Source organism: Podarcis liolepis (genome assembly GCF_965112155.1).
Source record: "Podarcis liolepis genome assembly, chromosome: 6".
NCBI classification, from domain to species: Eukaryota; Metazoa; Chordata; class Lepidosauria; order Squamata; family Lacertidae; genus Podarcis; species Podarcis liolepis.
The window spans coordinates 55,430,455-55,448,569 of NC_139559.1; the positions used below are offsets into that span (position 1 = coordinate 55,430,455).

General features: G+C 39.3%; 1 protein-coding gene across 2 annotated transcripts in view; it reads right to left on the minus strand.

Annotated features, from left to right (window-relative positions):
* Window positions 1-17,460, minus strand: part of LOC310709664 (BEN domain-containing protein 5-like) — a 706,149-nt gene extending 688,689 nt beyond the window's left edge. The window contains exons 1-2 of one of the 2 annotated variants that reach the window (XM_083509645.1): window positions 16,890-17,460; window positions 9,048-9,170 (exon numbers count right to left, since the gene is read on the minus strand). In XM_083509645.1, the coding sequence (XP_083365771.1) occupies window positions 9,048-9,170; window positions 16,890-16,983 (217 nt within the window). In that variant the 5' untranslated portion in view covers window positions 16,984-17,460. The remainder of the gene's footprint in view (window positions 1-9,047; window positions 9,171-16,889) is intronic. The other variant, XM_083509649.1, reaches the window with a different exon arrangement.
* Window positions 17,461-18,115: the final 655 nt, after the last annotated feature.

The window sequence follows — 18,115 nt, forward strand, 5'->3', positions numbered from 1 at the left end:
AACCAGCTACAATTCCACCTAACAGTTACCTTGTCCAGCCCACATTTTACCAGCTTCCTTGCAAGAATATCATGGGGGGCCTCCAGTCTGCAGGGACCTCACCTGTTCTTCAGGATTATAGACAGAGGCTCTGAGATTACATCTGCAATCCCCTTTAGTATCCTTCAGCCCAAGAGAAGAGGAGCCAGTTCAGGCACCTCTTGGACCCAAATATTGACTCTGTGGGATTTATTCTACTGCTGCTCCCAAAGAATCTGAACCTCATCACCATTTTCAAATGATGGTAGAGACTGAAGTCAAGAGCTTCACTAGCTGTTTTCCTATCCCTGCCACCTGTGATTGAACCACTTGACAATTTATTATCTAATGGTGATAACATTACTTGCCAGTCTCCCACAAGCTACTTATGCAGATTTTAAAATCTTTTGCCATGTTCCTATCACTTGACAGGTCATTAGTCAATTTGAACCCCTTCTGGCCTTAGCACTACTACACACCATGTCAACTTCTTTAGTGCCTGACAGCTACAATTCAAAACTCAAGCTTAGTTTTGGAGCCTTGCATTCCTTTAATATTCATGTATTGGTTTTATAAGAGATTTGATATCAGCTGATTTATCCTTGAAAGGTCCTTAATTTTATTTATATACTGCCCTTTATCAAGTGATCCCAGGGTGGTGTGCAACACATTTTATAGAGAACAATAATAAAAAACATATTAAAAATCATAAAAATAAATGGCATAACAGTCTCTGCCCCCACTCCCCAGCTTTACCAGGCCATAGATTATTTAATGGTGAAAGGCCTGGGTAAACAGGAACATTTTTGCCTGTCTTCTAAAAACATGTAATGATGGCACCAGCAAGCATTCCATAGACGGGGAGCCTCCACCAAAAAAGGCCCCTTCTTGTGTTGCCACCCTCCGAACCTCTTGGGGAGGGGGAATATTGAGAAGGGCCTCAAACTTGTGTGCAAGGTCCAGGTCGTTTTGTATGGAGAGAGGTAGTCCTTAATGCACTGAAGTCCTGAGCCATGTAAGACTTTATAGGCCAACATGAGCACTTTGAATTGGGCCCGGAAACTACCAGTAATTGGCAGCCAGTGCAGTTGGGCCAGGATACAGAGCTATGAGGGCATATTGCTACATGGCAAGCCCCCACCCCACCCCCATTTAATTATTTAACTTTAAGAAAACTATGCATAAAGTGCTTGAGTTTGGGTGATTTCAGAATTAGGAAAAGAGCAGGTAGCAATGTTGAGAGCTGCCATATATTTCTTTGCACAGACAGCTGACTTGATAGCAACTGGTAGAGTCTTGAATTAGTTATCCTCTTCCTACCTTGATGGAGTTCCTTGCTGATGTCAGCAGCAGTTTTGGCTGTCTTGACCATGGATTTATATCATATGAGGTTTATATCATTCTGAGAACTGTAGATTTATGTTATGAGGTTACCTGAGCTGACCAACCTCATGTAGGGAACTGGCGTAGCAGCTAGTAACATAATCAACAGAGAACACAAGCTCTTACAAGAAAAATGAAACACAATATATCCCGTACATTAGTATTTGAAGGAAAAACATTGTTATCATCAGCTGATTCCAAACATATGACAGGAAAAGAGGGGATAGCATGGTAGGATGAGATAAAAGCACCCACATTTGCTCAAAGAAAAAATGCAAACAATTCTGGGCACACAGGAATTATATCTGAAAATACTGAAAGACTGGCAAGATTATGTAAGGATAGCAAAGGGAAAAACAGAGTGCCTATATTTTAACAACAACAACATGGAGACAGGGGATTACATTTAACTTGACTTCTATCTTCAGGAAATTATTACACATTTCAAAAAAAACTTCAAGGAAGCGGCCTGTCAAGGGAAAAGGTGGGGCACAACAACAACAACAGTGGTAAAATAATCTGTTCATATTTACTGCAAAGCCTGCCCCAAAGTCTTGTGATGCCTAATAATATAATAAAACAAATATAAAATCCAATTAAAAATGATAAATAAACAGTCTTTTAACAGCTACAATGTTAGCTTCAAAATCTTGCTAAACAGAAATCCTAAATACCAACTTTCAATTTAGAACACTTTCAGAACTTGCCTAAGGTAGAACTAAGGTAGAACTATCACTGTGCAGCAGCTTCTGGGGCCTACTTATCATACCCTCCAACATTTCTCTGATGAAAATAGGGACATCCCGCTCCATAATGATAATTTTTATTTATACCCCACATATCTTACTGGGTTGCCCTAGCCACTATGGGCAGCTTCCCACATATATGATAACATAATAAAACATTAAACTTTTTTTAAAAAAACTTCCCTATACAAGATTGCCTTCAGACAGCTTGGGAGTTAAATAACTCCATACCCTCCAATATTTCTCTGGTGAAAATAGGAATGTCCTAAGGAAAAGCAGGACGTTTTGGGATCAAATCAGAAACCAGAATGGCTTCTCTAAATCAGGGATGTTTCAGGAATCTAGGGACACTTGGAGCCAGATGGGTAGGGTATTATTATTATTATTATTATTATTATTATTATTATTAACTGCAAAGTGCCTATATGTTTGTTTAGTCGTGTCATCCAGAAATACATATTAATGATTTAAACACTCACATGTAGAAATGTCAGCGGATTTCAGTCCAGTTCACAATTTGCTGAAGTGCACCTTCATCTGTCCCATTGAACCAGACCTCAGGAAAAAACCTAGATTTGTGGTTTATTCTGCAGAGCTATCAAGAAAGCTAGTTTGACTACACGTAGTACTTATACAGTGAACTAAGTACTGCTATCTTGCTTTAACAAAGTAAATACCATACAGCTTCAAAGTATGGTACCTCCACAACATTAAGTAAAAATGCATTTTTAAATGGTGCAGAAAATTACCGCACTTCCTGTATACTTGCAAACACAAAGCCACACACACAAACACACATCGCCCCCACTCCCAAGACCCCTTTTGTGCATTGAATCATACAGGAATCGATGTGTGGTCACTTCCTGCAATTTTTAATTGTCAAGTTGCAAGAAAACCCCAAACTCATATTGTGAATCTGAACACTGAAACACCTTTATACTAAAAAGCTGTAAGAATAAGTACCTGTGATGGGAAATGGGAAATGGATTGTACACTTCAAACATATTTGCTGAGAAATTACAGAGAAACAGCAAAGAGGCTTAGCAGCTGTTGATAAAAAAATAACAAGACTCAGTTACTAATGCGAAGAATGGCTTTGCTTGAGTCCCATGAATAGCAGATCCTCCAAGTTTCCCTATTTTCTAGGGTCAATCCCAGATTTCTGGAAGCTATCCTGGTTTCTGATTTGATCCCAGAATGTCATGCTTTTCTTTAGGATGTCCCTATTTTCAGTGGAGAAATATTGGTGGGTATGATAGGACATCCCTTTTTCATCAGAGAAATGTTGGAGGGAATGGAGATAAGGAACTATACAACTTTTAGAAGATACCTGAAAGAAGCCCTGTACAGGGAAGTTTTTTTTAATGTTTAATGTTTTATTATGTTTTTATATGCGTTGAAAGCCACCCAGAGTGGCTAGAGCAACCCCGTCAGAAGGGCAGGGTATAAATATTGTCATCATCATCATTATTGAATAGGATGTCCCTATTTTCATCAGAGAAATGTTGGAGAGTATGGAATGACACTTGCACTGAAGAAGAGAAAAAGAATGTTCTTGATGGTGCAATAGCAGATGAAACCACAACAATGAAATGGGCATGACACAAATTACCTTGTGGTTTATGAACAAGCGTGATAATAATGTTTAATTTGGACACAAAATACCTTCAACATGAGCAAGCTTCCAACTGTACTTCCAGAGAGAAGGAATGGTGGATTGACTACCAAGTAAATACATTCACACTAAAAACAATTCTTTAAAATACACAGTGTTTGTGATGCCAAAAGTCCAATTACACCAGACACCACAGAAAACAAATAATTCTTCCTAGGTGCAATTCAGACTATTAATCTGTTGCAAAATGCTACCATATAAAAAAACACCTTTATATATTGTAGTAATTTACCTCCACTTTGTGTCATTATAGTTGATCCCAAAGTTCCTACTAGCTTTAGCAAGACCATGCAGCTATAATAGATGGTGTGCACCCAGTTTGTTTTTAAGAAATACAAACCCTAAATCAAAATTAGCATGGTAAAGGCTAAACCTAGAATGCAATTAGACCACTGAACAGAATCAATAAAGGCAAACGTGAAGAGTTATGTGCCTAATCAGAGGAATTTTATGTGCTTAACCAGTGGAATATTATGCTTCAAAGGTAACATTTTGTATTCAAATGAATTTTGAGCTTATCAGGAAAGATGTTAATAAATTATTTCCCTCTGAGTCTCATTACAGAGGATGTTCATCTTGAAATAGAGTAAAATTGCTGATTTTGCAGCAACAAATCTTCCTAAATAGGTTCTCTAACCAATATAATTTAAAGAAATAGAAAATATGGACCATTGTTTATTTCATGAAACCTGCCCAAAATGTATCTGTAGACTGCAGACAGCTAAGTCATGCTATGGGTCCCAATTACTCACTTTTGACTTCTGAACATCTCTTAAAAACTTTTTATGTTGATAGGTCTAAGTGGCTATTTAAAATTTACTTAAGTAGCTAGTCATTTTAATGATTGTTATGTACAGCCTTTTAATGGTTTTGTATGCTTTTCTATTATTCATTATTTGAAGAATTCCTATTGCACTTTTCAGGTAGACATCACAAAATGGTTTACATAAAATTATTACAACAGCCAGCATCATTTTTAAAAAAGAATCACCCACAATTGAATTATTATTAATTATTATTATTATTATTATTATTATTATTATTATTATTATTATTATTATTTTATTGCTTATTCCCCACCCATCTGTCTGGGTTGCCCCAATACTCTGAACGGTTTCCAACATAATATAAAAACACAGTGAAACATCAAATATTTAAAATTTCCTGATAAAAGGCTGCCTTCAGATGTCTTCAGAAAGTTGTATAGGTTTTTTTAATCTGTTTGACAACTGATGGGACAGCATTCCACAGGGCGGGTGCCACTACCAAGAAGGCCCTCTGCCTGGTTCCCTGTAACTCCAATTCCCACAGTGAATTGGTGGAATCTAACCACCAGAAGGTCCTTAGAGCTAGATCTCAATGTGCAGACTTAACAATGGGAGTGAAGCTCTCCTTCAGGCACAGTAGCCAACTCCTAGGGGACAAGGTCCCTTCGGCCCTCTCAATAATATATTTGAGGGGGCCACCCCCACCCCCTAGTTCATGAGCACTGCCATTTGAATGATGTGCATGTGCCACATCATGTGATCGATTATGTGGGACAGGTATTACCTGTTAGGGCTTTAAAGGTCAGCATGAACACTGAATTGTGCTCTGAAACGTATTGGGAGCCAATGCAGATCTTTTAGGACCCATGTTTTATGTTCCTGGAGGCCACTCCCAGTCACCAGTCTGGCAGTCGCATTCTGTATTAGTTGTAGTTTCCGAGTCACCTTCAAAGAAAGCCCCACAGAGTGCATTGCAGTAGTCCAAGCGGAACATAACCATAGCATGCATAATTCTTGCATGTTAAGAAAAAGCTGTCACATTGCTTCTTCTCCCCTGCTCTCATGGAAAGATAGCCCTTCATATGCCCCTGTGGGGACAGTTAGGGGGAGGGAAAGGCCTATTGCTTTTATTATAAAAAAATATAAATGAGTAAATAAATTCAGTGCTCTGGTCTGATTGTGGTGATACAAATAGCAATTTCAAGAGAACATAAGATGGTTTAACATATCAAAAAGGTTATAAAGTATTCAATTTTTTCAAAAAGCATTTCCTGAACAAATGTTTTCATTATCTAGGAATTTTAAAATAAAAGCATTATTCTTCCCCCTTTTTATTCCTACACAAGTGTTGGCAGAATATGGCTCATAAAATACTTATGAGCAGTGATTTTAATAGCATATTATCATCTTTCAGGTAGTTACTAAAATTAAATGAAGACTGAGTCACAACCAATCTTTACATTTCCTTCCCCATTTCCAGTTTTTTAATTAGCTTCCACTGTATCTATTATGCTATACATAGGCACAAATATATTACACAGTCCAAATGAACATGAACAATTCAAAATAAACACTGCTATATTTATTGGAATATTCACCATCAATATTCACGCAAACCACTTAAGAGTTTAACTATAAGTAGAATATAAATTATCCAAATAAAATAACAATAACTGCACATGCACATTTATTTCCGTGATTGTAGTTTCAAGTGAAGTGTGTTATGGATTTCTTGATGCAAAACGTGTGTTTCTTCATGGTGCTTACATGAGCCCCAGTTTTCACTTAGAGAATTACTTAGGAACCCCAAAGGTCATATAATCCAACCCCCTGAAATGCAGGAATCAAAGATAAAGATCTCTGGCAAATGACCATCCAAACGCTGTTTTGAAACCTCCAACTCAGGAGTGTCCACCACCTTCTGAGGTAGCCCATCCCACTCTTGAACAGCTCTCACTGTCAGAAAGTTTTTCCTAATGTTTAGTTGGAATCTCCTTTAAATTTTATTGGTCTCAAATGTCACTGAACCAGGCTATGACAAATAACTAGTTTAGATCTATATCCTCCACATCCTATCCTGCTGTTTGACAGTGGAATGGACACCCTCGGAAAATGGTAGCTTCTCCTTCATTGAAGGTTTTTAAGCAGATGGTCGGATGTCCATCTGCCATGGATGCTTTAGTTAAGATTCCTGCATTGCAGGAGGTTGGACTAGATGACCCTCAGGATTCCTTCCAACTCTACAATTCTAGGATTCTAAGATACACACAAAGTGAGATTATATAATAGCAGTGTAAGTTCTATCTTACACTGAAATAGTAAAACATCAGGCATCTGGAAACAGGATGAGATGATACAAAAAAGTAGTTATAAAACAATTTCCTTGAGTAGCCGTTGCAATATTTGTGAACCATCATAACAATTTCTTCAACATACTACTATAAGGATATCTATCAAAGGCATTGATGTAACATTTTAAGCTAAAAATGATTATCGTTAGGACACACTCAGTCAAAATGATGTGACGCTACCCACAATAAGCTTGTTTTTCATGTGTGTATGTGTGAATATATACATAGAAAAGTCTATGCAGTTATTCAGACCTAAATAACCAATTTTGTCCAAAACTATTTTTCAAGTGTTGCCCACCAAGATATGGGTAGTGCCTGCATGAAATTTTCAAACAACATTTGATGTTCATACAGTATTTCTGAGTGCTCAGGATAATTTATATACCGTAAATGCTCATCAAACAGCTGCAATAATTCTGCATATGCTGGGTGGGAAGCCTGTGCTTGAGATTGTCTAGAGACACCTATTGAGTTCAAGGCTATGAACAAGAGACACCCCACAATTCTAGAATACACAGTTCTAATATGGACTAAAAATTGCATGCAAACACATGTAACAGAATGCTACTTCTCAAAAAGGATAGGAACCAAATGATATCTAGAGCAAGTAAAAAAAGAGGAGTGGATAACATTTTTGTTGCCCACAATAGGTGAGGAAAGGGTGCACTTTGAACATTCACTTGCTGTTGTTGGTCCCTCAGATTCTTTGCTTCTATTATAATTGGTTTCAAAACAAAAATATAGCTAGTTAACTTTGTCATGTGTACTGCCCAACAAAAGATAGGTCATATTCTAGAGATTATACCAGCACCTAGCTGTATTAACTAGTTTAAATGTGCAACATTGTTTATCACTTTGCTATTATATAGATAAAATGGATAAATACAAGTTAGAAGATGATTGAAGGTTACTTACCATTTTAAAGTTAACAAGCTGGGGAAAAAATGAACCTTTACAAAGGCCAACTATTTTCAACATCATTACGGAGGATTTTGAAAGCACTCTGTTCTGAGCAGAAGTATCAAAACTAAAACTTATGACCTAACCAATACTTATTTATGACCCCCAATCCATTATGTTCAAATAGGGCAAAGAGACAACATTCCACTTTAGAAACTGCAAGAGTTTTCTGGAAGAAATAAACTAAATGTCAGAAAAATAATTTCATGAAACCTCTACCTCACAAGTAAAACACTAATAAGTGTTCAGAGTTGCAAAACATTTTAGTCATATATCTCTCAAAGATGTCACCTGAAGTCAAAATGGAAAACACCTTGCAAAATAACACCTAGAGAGCTGAAGAACAGTCAACTACACTACTCCCTGTAGACACAGAAATCTGTCCTATACTATACTTGTCATTCTAGACCACTAATGAGTACTGCAACTGGAAAGAGTTCACCTCTGATTTTTTAAACCAACAATATAAAGGATTAAACCTAGGACTTTCTGTTTACAAAGCATGAACAATGTTCCTTGTCCTGTGAATATTTATATAGAAAAGACTGGATAAAACCATTCTAGACAAAACCAATTTTATCTTGTTCCTGCAAACATCCAGGACTAAGGATTGACCCATCCTTTTCTGTGGGTCTTTAAAAAGATTTACTCTGCTGCTACAACCTGCTGGGTGACATAGCATCTCACTTTCTTCCTGTTAGTAATGAATTGTGAAAGAATTATTTTGAGGTTATTGTATTATTTGTGATTATGAAACTGTTTTAAATTCTATATACATGGAGGTATGAAGGATAGCAATGCATTGCTGATGTATTTATTCTCTTGAAGTTTTGTCATGGTCTAAGAGTAACATATAGAGAAAAGTATAACAGAAATGAAATGATGATGACAGTGGCCAGAATAATTAATCAGTGTTCCATATCTCTAGATTATGTCCACAGTAGTACAAGTCTGTCTATGCATGTTGAAGCAACAATCAACACATGATGTATACATTGGCAACATCCAAAACTATAGACTAATTGAAATCAATTCACCATGTATTACATTCTTGGTTATCACTGTTTATAAACATTTTGTGGTCTAAGCTGGCAAGTTCATAGATGTCTGCAACATCTTATTGTTTTATAAACAACAATATACTTACCACTCTCAAAGCAGGCATCAAATATGAGATGTCCCTTTTTCGGTTGTCCAAAATACCCTGGTGGAACAGCAGTGCATTTGTTTAAGTTTCCTGTGATAATTTCATCTATTCCTATGTCACTACCTGTTGGAATAAAAATAAGTTAATTAGATATTATTGTAAACTTGATACCAAAATAGAACACAGGGATTATCTTCCTTTGCAGTTTTAATAGTTTGTACAGGTGATGAAACATAATACTCACTCATATGCTATGATGTTTTCCAAGTATATTCTATAATAGTATCTGATAAACAGCATTTCCCAGTAGCAATGAGATTTCAGGAGCTAATGATCTGGCAATGGCAATTACCTTGCCTCAACACCCCCCAATAACAGGTGGTCTAGAAACAAGGCCTTATTAGATAATGTCTTTTGCATAGGACCCCATCAACATGTGTGAGGCTAATTATTATTTAGAATAGACCCACATTTGCACTGCAGAGCATGAAGTTCAGAGCTTTCCCTAAAGAGACAGTCACATCATATATTATAAACATTTTCCACAGCAAGACACTGTGGTAACCTGATTACCATCTCCCAGATCAGATGGCCAGCAAATTCAACCAGTGAATTGTGCACTAGATAAGGTGGTACACAAACATTAAAACAGAGCTCCTACAATGGGCTTTAAAATTCACAGCTGCCATGCACAGCAGCTTCAATGGACTGCTGGTGGTGGCTAGTGTACTGTAATAGGGAATGGATTCAAGCATTTGTGCACCCCTGTGCTGGAATCCTATGAATTTTGTTCTAACCAAATGAACTGATAATGGAATAATACACATAGGGTTCATCCATATCACTGCATAAAATTGCTAAAATTCCAATCATGGTCAAATAAGTAGGGCCATGGGAGACCTCTTTTTCCATCTGCTGGTCAGCCATCCTATGGCTGCAGCATGCAGCCCTCTGTTTACTTACATTAACTACTATTTTCTTCTCCCTTTGTAATCAAGAACTCACATTCTCAAATGATTCAGTGTCCTAACTGGGAATGTTGATTTCAGAAAAGCATATATTGGGTTAATTTAACACACTGCTTTTATCGTGTAAATATAGTTACATTTATATTCAATTACGTGGGGAAATCAACTGTTAATTTAAAATGAACACATACGCTTTTGGTTAGAAATTAGAGGATTACCTAATTCATTTCTCTAATGTTTCACAAATGCTCCTTGTGTACATGTGCATAGGTAAAACACTATACAACTAGAATCTTGGTTTAATCATATACACAATCACACAATATTTTATCAATACAAGTGTTCACAGCAGTAATAAAACATGAAGGAACTGAAAGCTGCAGCAAACAGTGCATGCATAGCAGTTGTTTGTAAAAAAATAAAAAATAAAATAGAAACAAACAAAACAGAGCAGGATTTCTAATGCATTGGCTCCACTTTGCTAGCACAACTAACTCCAAATGAAGACAATTCTGAAAGCATCCCTAAACCCAGGCAAATTATCTGGGAGTTCATATCTATGGAAAGCACAGCATTTCCTTTAAGAAAACTGTGGTGATTTTCCTACTTGCTTGCTCTCAAATACCAAACCTGATGCACAGATGCCAACATCAGTTGCTCTACCAAAAATTATTTTTCAACATCAGTAAAAGCAAGAGTGTAGCACAATTACTTTCAATACTTCTGAGACTGATTACTTTTATATCCTCTTCAAATTAGAATTTGGAAAGACTTTGATATCTGTTAGTTTTTGTTTAACCAAGTTAGTTAAATATAATGCATGGTTTCTTTGCAACAAACCTAGCACCTCTTTAATGAAATCACTTGAGAAATTGGTCATTTGTGTTTTATTTTATCCAGCTCATACTTATTATAACATCACTACACTTTTCTGTAAAAGAAAGATCCAAACTACAGTAGTCTAATCTGACAAAGAATGTAACATTTCCTTCTACAGAGAGTGTACAGCAAAGTAGACTTTAATAGGACTAAATCAGAAAGAACTGCTATTGCTAAACTATTACTCTTGCCAAAGTCTGCAATCGCCAGTCTTTTCCTTAATCTTTGGAAAAGAAAAGTGGTTTAAAATAGCACAAAGACAGGGCAAATTATCCTAAAATGTACTTTACTGAAAACACTGAGAAGTGCTTAAGTCTGCATGGTATTCAGGAACAGAGCTTGAAACACTGTGTTCTTTAGCAATATGAACGAAACTGTTTCAAGGGCCAGTTGTTGTACATAACTGTTCCTCTGAGTAAGTTAACCCTTCATATTTTTTACAGGGTCTGACCCAACACTATCCCTCCAGATTGTGCCTCAGAGGTAAAGACCTAGCACCATTGGAAAGATGGTTGAAGAGGTTATTTTCTCTGGGCAGGACTTATGAACCATCCCACATCTAACTCAAGGCTGGGAGATCTTTTTTCTGTAAAGGACCATACAGTGGTACCTCGGGTTACAGACGCTTCAGGTTACAGATGCTTCTGGTTACAGACTCCGCTAACCCAGAAATAGTACCTTGGGTTAAGAACTTTGCTTCAGGATGAGAACAGAAATTGTGCGGTGGTGGTGCGGCAGCAGTGGGAGGCCCCATTAGCTAAAGTGGTACCTCAGGTTAAGAACAGTTTCAGGTTAAGAACAGACCTCCAGGACGAATTAAGTTCTTAGCCCGAGGTACCACTGTATTCCGTTTGGGTAATCTGTAAGGGCCTGCTTTCCAGCAGCAAGAATGTTCACTTCCCTTTTCCATAGTCATATTTTCAAGAGAAGGGATTCAAGGGAAGGAGGAATCTAGTATTTGCCCTAAGCTAATTTAAGATGTTGTTTAGGATCAGCAAATGATAACAATACAAGCAGAAGTAAATCCCAGAGGATTTAACTTACTCTCATGTACAATGAATATGATCTCAACCTTAATATGTTAACAGTAGGTACAAAGCATTATCCAGTTTTGATTCCTTTATAACATTACTTCCAGTAGGCTAACTGTATTACTGTAGCCACAACAACAATTTTGTTAGTTCACATTAAAGACTAAATACTATGGGATATACTTTTGTGGATCAGAGCCCACTTTATCAGATGCATGTAATGCTGTTCTCAGTTGGCAGGTAAATATACAAAGGGGTGGGTTTGGGTTTGTGGGTGCCCCATGATGGGCATAACCAATGGAGGGCAGAGGGGCAGCTTCCCCCTACCCCAACCCATAAAAATTATTGAAAATCATTGAAAGTACTCAGTTAACTAAGGTTCTACACACACCCCAGCAGAAGCCAGCCTCCCAACCCAAGCCTGCCCCTCTTAATGTCACCAATTTGGTGGTATCTTTACCCGTGATTTTTTTAAAAAAAATAAATCCTAACAAAAACCCTATGCCTATGTGCCAGACCCCTCTAATCCCTGGATCCAGCAAGTGTTAAAATACAAGACAGGTTAGCTTCCTCATGAGGTAACTGCCTGGGGGATGGGCCAACAAGGGAAACAAAGGAATGGGAGACAGCAAATGGGTGGGGCTGCTCCCCCAGCCTGAAGTTAGTGAGAAGGACAAAAGGCAGAGTTTAGAGCTGAGTTTGCAGTGATGTGGGCCAGAAGCAAAGCAGCAAGCACAGAGAGCGAGCCATGCTGTGACTAAGGAAGAAATAAGACGCATTTGGGGTGTTAATGCTGTAAACACCTCCATCACAGGCTTAAGGTGTAATAAACCATGTAACATAAAGACCCATGGCCTCTGCTGTGCCTCATTTCCAAAAGGAAACACAGACCCTGGGTAAGGGCCAAGAACCCCTGGAATCTTGTACCACTCAGCAATTGGGGTGGTGTGCAACAACACATACACAAAAGAAAACTGAATTCAGTAGCTTTATCTAGAAGTTGGAGAAAATGTTCCTCTGAGAATAAAACAGAATCTTCAGGTAGTATAAAATCCTTTCCCTCCAGTTTAGGATCCCACTGTTGAATAGCCAAATTCAATAGAGAAGAGTTTGGATTTGATATCCCACCTTTCACTCCCCTTCAGGAGTCTCAAAGCGCTAACAATCTCCTTTCCCTTCCTCCCCCACAACAAACACTCTGTGAGGTGAGTGGGGCTGAAAGACTTCAAAGAAGTGTGACTGGCCCAAGGTCACCCAGCAGCTGCATGTGGAGGAGCGGAGACGCGAACCCGGTTACCCAGACTACGTGACTACCGCTCTTAACCACTACACCACACTGGCTCTATATTATATCATTTGAATATGGTGGTATAAGTTTTGTTACTTTTTTCTACACCCATGTGGACAGAACCTACCAACTAAAGATAACATTTGATGCAGCTGATGAAGTGTACTTCAGCCCATAAAAGTTTATGCCTTAATAAATTTGTTAGTCCTTAATGTGCCACAAGACTCTTTGCTGTTGTTTTTATACAACAAAACAATCTAGCCAGCAGAGTTTACCACTTCAAAGGAACAATTAAACGTTTAGATAAGGGAGGGTAAATGTGTGGCTTGAAAAGTTCCAACAGGTTTGGAAAGCATCTCAAATGATAGCCAGACAAGAAGACAGTTAACAGTTACTTTGAAATCCACATTTCCTATGGTTGTTATTACCCCTATTGCAACTACAAAAATCAGTTGGTTTTAAAAGTTACTTACTTGGTGAAAATTAGATCCCCAGACTGTTACTGGCCTCACAAGAGGCCTTTTTTGTTTTGAGTAAGAGAGGGATAAATAAGAATGTCAGTCCCTATAGGCAACAATCCAGACTTTGTCCCTTCTTCTCACCAGTCTATAATCCCTGCACACTGTGCTGTTTACACTAGTAGTTTCCAAAATCCTAGTTCTGGCTATCATTTTATTGTTATTTATTTCCTTATATGCTTTCTATGTGGTATTTCAAAGAAATTTGCACTATAATAAAGTATATTTACATATACATAAATATTTAAAACAGATACATATATAAAAATAGTTTACAACAATTGTGTGTGTGTGTGTGTGTCTATCTATCTATCTATCTAGTTTAAAATAAAAACAGCATATACTTAAAATCAATTTCCAGTACAGATACCAGCTAGTATTGTGTTTCTGTGTGATGCATGGACACTATAAAATACATGGACACAAAATCTAAGGAAAGTAACAAGGTACAATTTCACATAAAGAGACATGGTGTCCAGGAGACTACCACTAGTAGACACTGAGAGTAGTAATACACAAAGAAGGTGACTTCCCCAACAAGATATCAAACCAAGAAGATCTTCTTTAGATCTTCCTGAAATGATGGAGAACCTATGGCTCCCCAATGTTGTTGGATTACAACTCCCACTACCCTTGACCATTAGCTATGCTGGCTGGTGCTGATGCGAGTTGATGTGCAACCACATCTAGAGTCATAGATTCACTATTCTTGCTATAAAGGCTGCAGCAGAGACGGAGAGGAGAGAAAGCACACCACCACCATCTCTGCTGACAAGCCAGCTCCTATTTCTATCAATTGTCATCTAGCAGCAGACATTTCACCATGATGCAAAAGAAATGAAAAGGTTCACTCCATTAGCTCTGCTCTGAGGGACCAGAAACTATAAGTTTCCCACTCCTCACATTATCTCCATTTCAAGTGGTCCTTACAAAACCTTCTGCCTGACTTTTGCTTTTTTCCTCCTCCCTTCCAAACACATTTGTGTCATGTCATTAGGATGATAAGCCTGAGTGCAGGGACTGTCATATTACTGATCTTTGTAAGTCTCTCTGGGAACCTTTTTTGGCTGAAGAGCAGGATAAAAATGCTTCAGATAAATAAATAAAAGTCTTGATTCCACAAGCAAAATGTCAATCCTCTTCCATATGATAAAAGAAAGTGAGCTGCTACCAAAAACTTAGGCTTCAAGCAGTACTCCCACAAGTCCCTTTTAAAAGACAGCATCATGAAACTCATCCCTGCATAACTGAGGTGGAGTATGACCTCACTGCAGGTAGACTGTGTTCTCCGCTTTAATTTTTTTTTTAATCCAAAGAAACTGCAGATAACTAAACTTCTACCCCCACTTCAAGTTACTGTAATGAAATTCTAAGACATTCCTCCAGATGTGAAGGAGAATGGCCCTGATATATAGCAACTACAAAAAGTGCCAAAGCGTCATGTTAACACTGCTAGGCTTAATTGGCACTGTAGGGCAATGTTTACCTCAGTAGAATAAGAAGGAAATTATTTAAAAGCACATAATAGCAATGAATGGGGAAACTGCACTACAATAATGGCCTAGACACAGTCAAAGAGGTCCCAGTGACACTCATACAACTGCATTCTATATACAGCTTTCACAATTTACATGGTATTGTGGAAAACCTCTATAATTCCAGCACACAAAATGCAATATTCTGTTGCAAGGAAAATGCAATACCCCCACAAAAGAAGTGTTATCTTGATAAAATATATTAGATCCCCTTGAAATATGGGACTCTCTCTACATTTACTGCACATGTCGATATAATTTTTTAAAGGGCCCAACTCACCCCCCTTGCTTCAGATTTTTTTTTACAAAAAATGAAAATCCATTTTATGTACAGTGATGTAAGATCTGAACAAAGCTCTTTAGGGTGCAGTCCTGCAGACATTAACCTTTGAACAATGAATAATAATAATAAGGACTTATTTCTAAATAGACATGTCAAGGATTGCAGTGTCTGCCAGTTTGACATTCTAATATACATCTAAAAATGTAAACTGTACTAAATTAGTGAAATATGTGGGGCCTTCAAGAAAAACTAGAACTCAGGAGGGTCAAAATGCATTTTATTCATGGCAGCATATGTATGATTACAAAGCGTGAAGATGGTGCAAAATAGATCTGATGCTAAATATGAGTTTACAAAGTTGTGTGAACAGCTCTCCTCCCTCTCATGCTTTTATTAATTTTCACACCTCTCTGCATATTTATATACAGCACCCAACAGAGCAAGATGTCTTTCTCTCATTCAAAATGCCTTAGTCTGAGGCTATAAAAGTTTGCAACTTCACACCCTACTTGATAGCAAGCAACATAATCCCCATCAGTAGGATTTTCATAAAATTATACATCAGTATGTTACCTTCAGAGGACAAACATTAACCTCTCAATACCTCCTTCCTCTTACATATTTGAACTGTCAGCATGATCCCTTTTAAAAACGACTGCAATCCGATGCACATCTGGAAGGAGCAAGTCCTTCAGCAACGCTTTCCTCTGGGGTTAAACATAATCAAACTCCTCCAGACTGGGCTGCGATTTCTGAAGGGCAGAGCAACCCTAAACATGTTTGCTCAGCTCCCCTGTACGTCTGAACAGGATTGCAATCCAAGTGGATCCCCGAATTGCTTTTCTGGCTGTTTTCCGGCCCTCGTCGACTCCCCACCACCATTACCTCATACCTTGTGAAATGTGCCCTAACCCTCCCTGTGCCCTAACCCTCCGTTCTCCTCAGCTGGGTGTTTGTGCCTAGGCTAGCGGGGGCCTCCTTTTCTGCCTCACCAAAGTGGGGGTCTGACCCCCCAGATATCCCCTTTATGAGCAGGCTTCCTTCCGACCCCCGCATTCCAGCAGGGCGACGCTTCCCTTGCCTTCTTGGCAGGTCTTCCTCACATAGCTCCTCCTGTCCCCCCACAAGGTCGTCCCCCGCCAAAGCCTCAGCGGGGCCCCAAGTTCCCTCGGTGGTTCCCTCCGCCAAGGCCGCACCTCCCTGCCGCCTAAACGACGACTGTTTCCACCGCCCGTCGCTCGCTTCCATAGACTCCAGCCAGCTCTTCCCGCCTTCGCCTCCCTCGCCCCCCGCCCCTCAACCCCACGCCGCCCGGGACTGCTGCTAGAATAATAACTGACCCGTTTCTGCCGTCTTGCTCCTCTCCGCCATGTTTGTTTTCATCCCTTCATTCCCTCCCCCTCCCTCCGCGAGACGCTGTCCGGACGTCACCATGGCAACGCACGTCACAGCCAGGGGAGTCCCCCTTTTCTTTTGCTCCTCCTGGAAAGCTGAGCGGCGCGAGGGAGGGGAAAGGGGTTAACAAGAGCCCAGAGAGGCGACGGCGACCAGTTCCAGGCGACTCTCTGAGGAAGGCTCATGTCCAAAGGCACGCTGGCATGGGAAGGAATAAGCCCCGTTAAGCACAGTGGAGGTTACTTGCAAGTGCACATGCCACAGGATCGAGCCGCGTGGCTAAATATCTGTGCCTAAGCTTTGCCATGCTTACTCGGACGTTAAGCCCTACTAAGTTCAACAGGAATTTCGCACCCATCACCCGAACTGCACGATAACCCTTTCCGAATACACCCTGTGCTTGGGGTTTAAGGGACGAAACTCCAGGCATAGGCGCCAACTCTGTAGGGCTGAGGAATCCGGATTTATGTATAAACTAAACAAGCTATAGCTTAGGGCCTCGGTCTCTTGGGGCCCCCAAAAAATTTTAAAGGAAGAAAAACCTGGATGTGCATTTCCAAAATATAAGATAAAAAAACAAATAAAATAAAACCTTCACACAGCAACAGTGTTCTGTGTTGTGTAGGCTCCTATGATGTTAGTTATGGGCCCCGCCTGCTAGCCTGCTCCCCAAAATATCACTGGTTTGCTTGTTTCTATATATGTATAGAGTGCCTACATTCTGCAGGTGCAAATGGCTTTAGATACCTGTTAGGTCCATAAACTACCATATAGCATATATTCAACACATAAAACAGCAACAATTTGTTGACAAAGGACAGCTGGACATATAAAGGGCCCCATTACCTTCAGTAGTTTAGGGTCTCATGAAACCTAAATCTGGCCCTGGGTTCAGGGGACTAAACTCCAGTCATAGGCACCAACTCTATAGGGCTGAGGTGTCTTCAGCCCCTCCCATGAGCCCCCCATTTCTGTTGGGACGGGGCTGAGTCCCCATTCTTGAGGGGGCAGAGGAGGCCGAGTGCGACAGTCATGCACATGACTCACATTGGAGCCCCCCTAAATCCAGGGCACCCCTCCCACTGTGCTGCCACCCCCACGTGCTCACACCTGCCATCACCACCGTCGCTCCCCAGCCAAAGTTGATGGGCACTGCCATTCAATATTTACC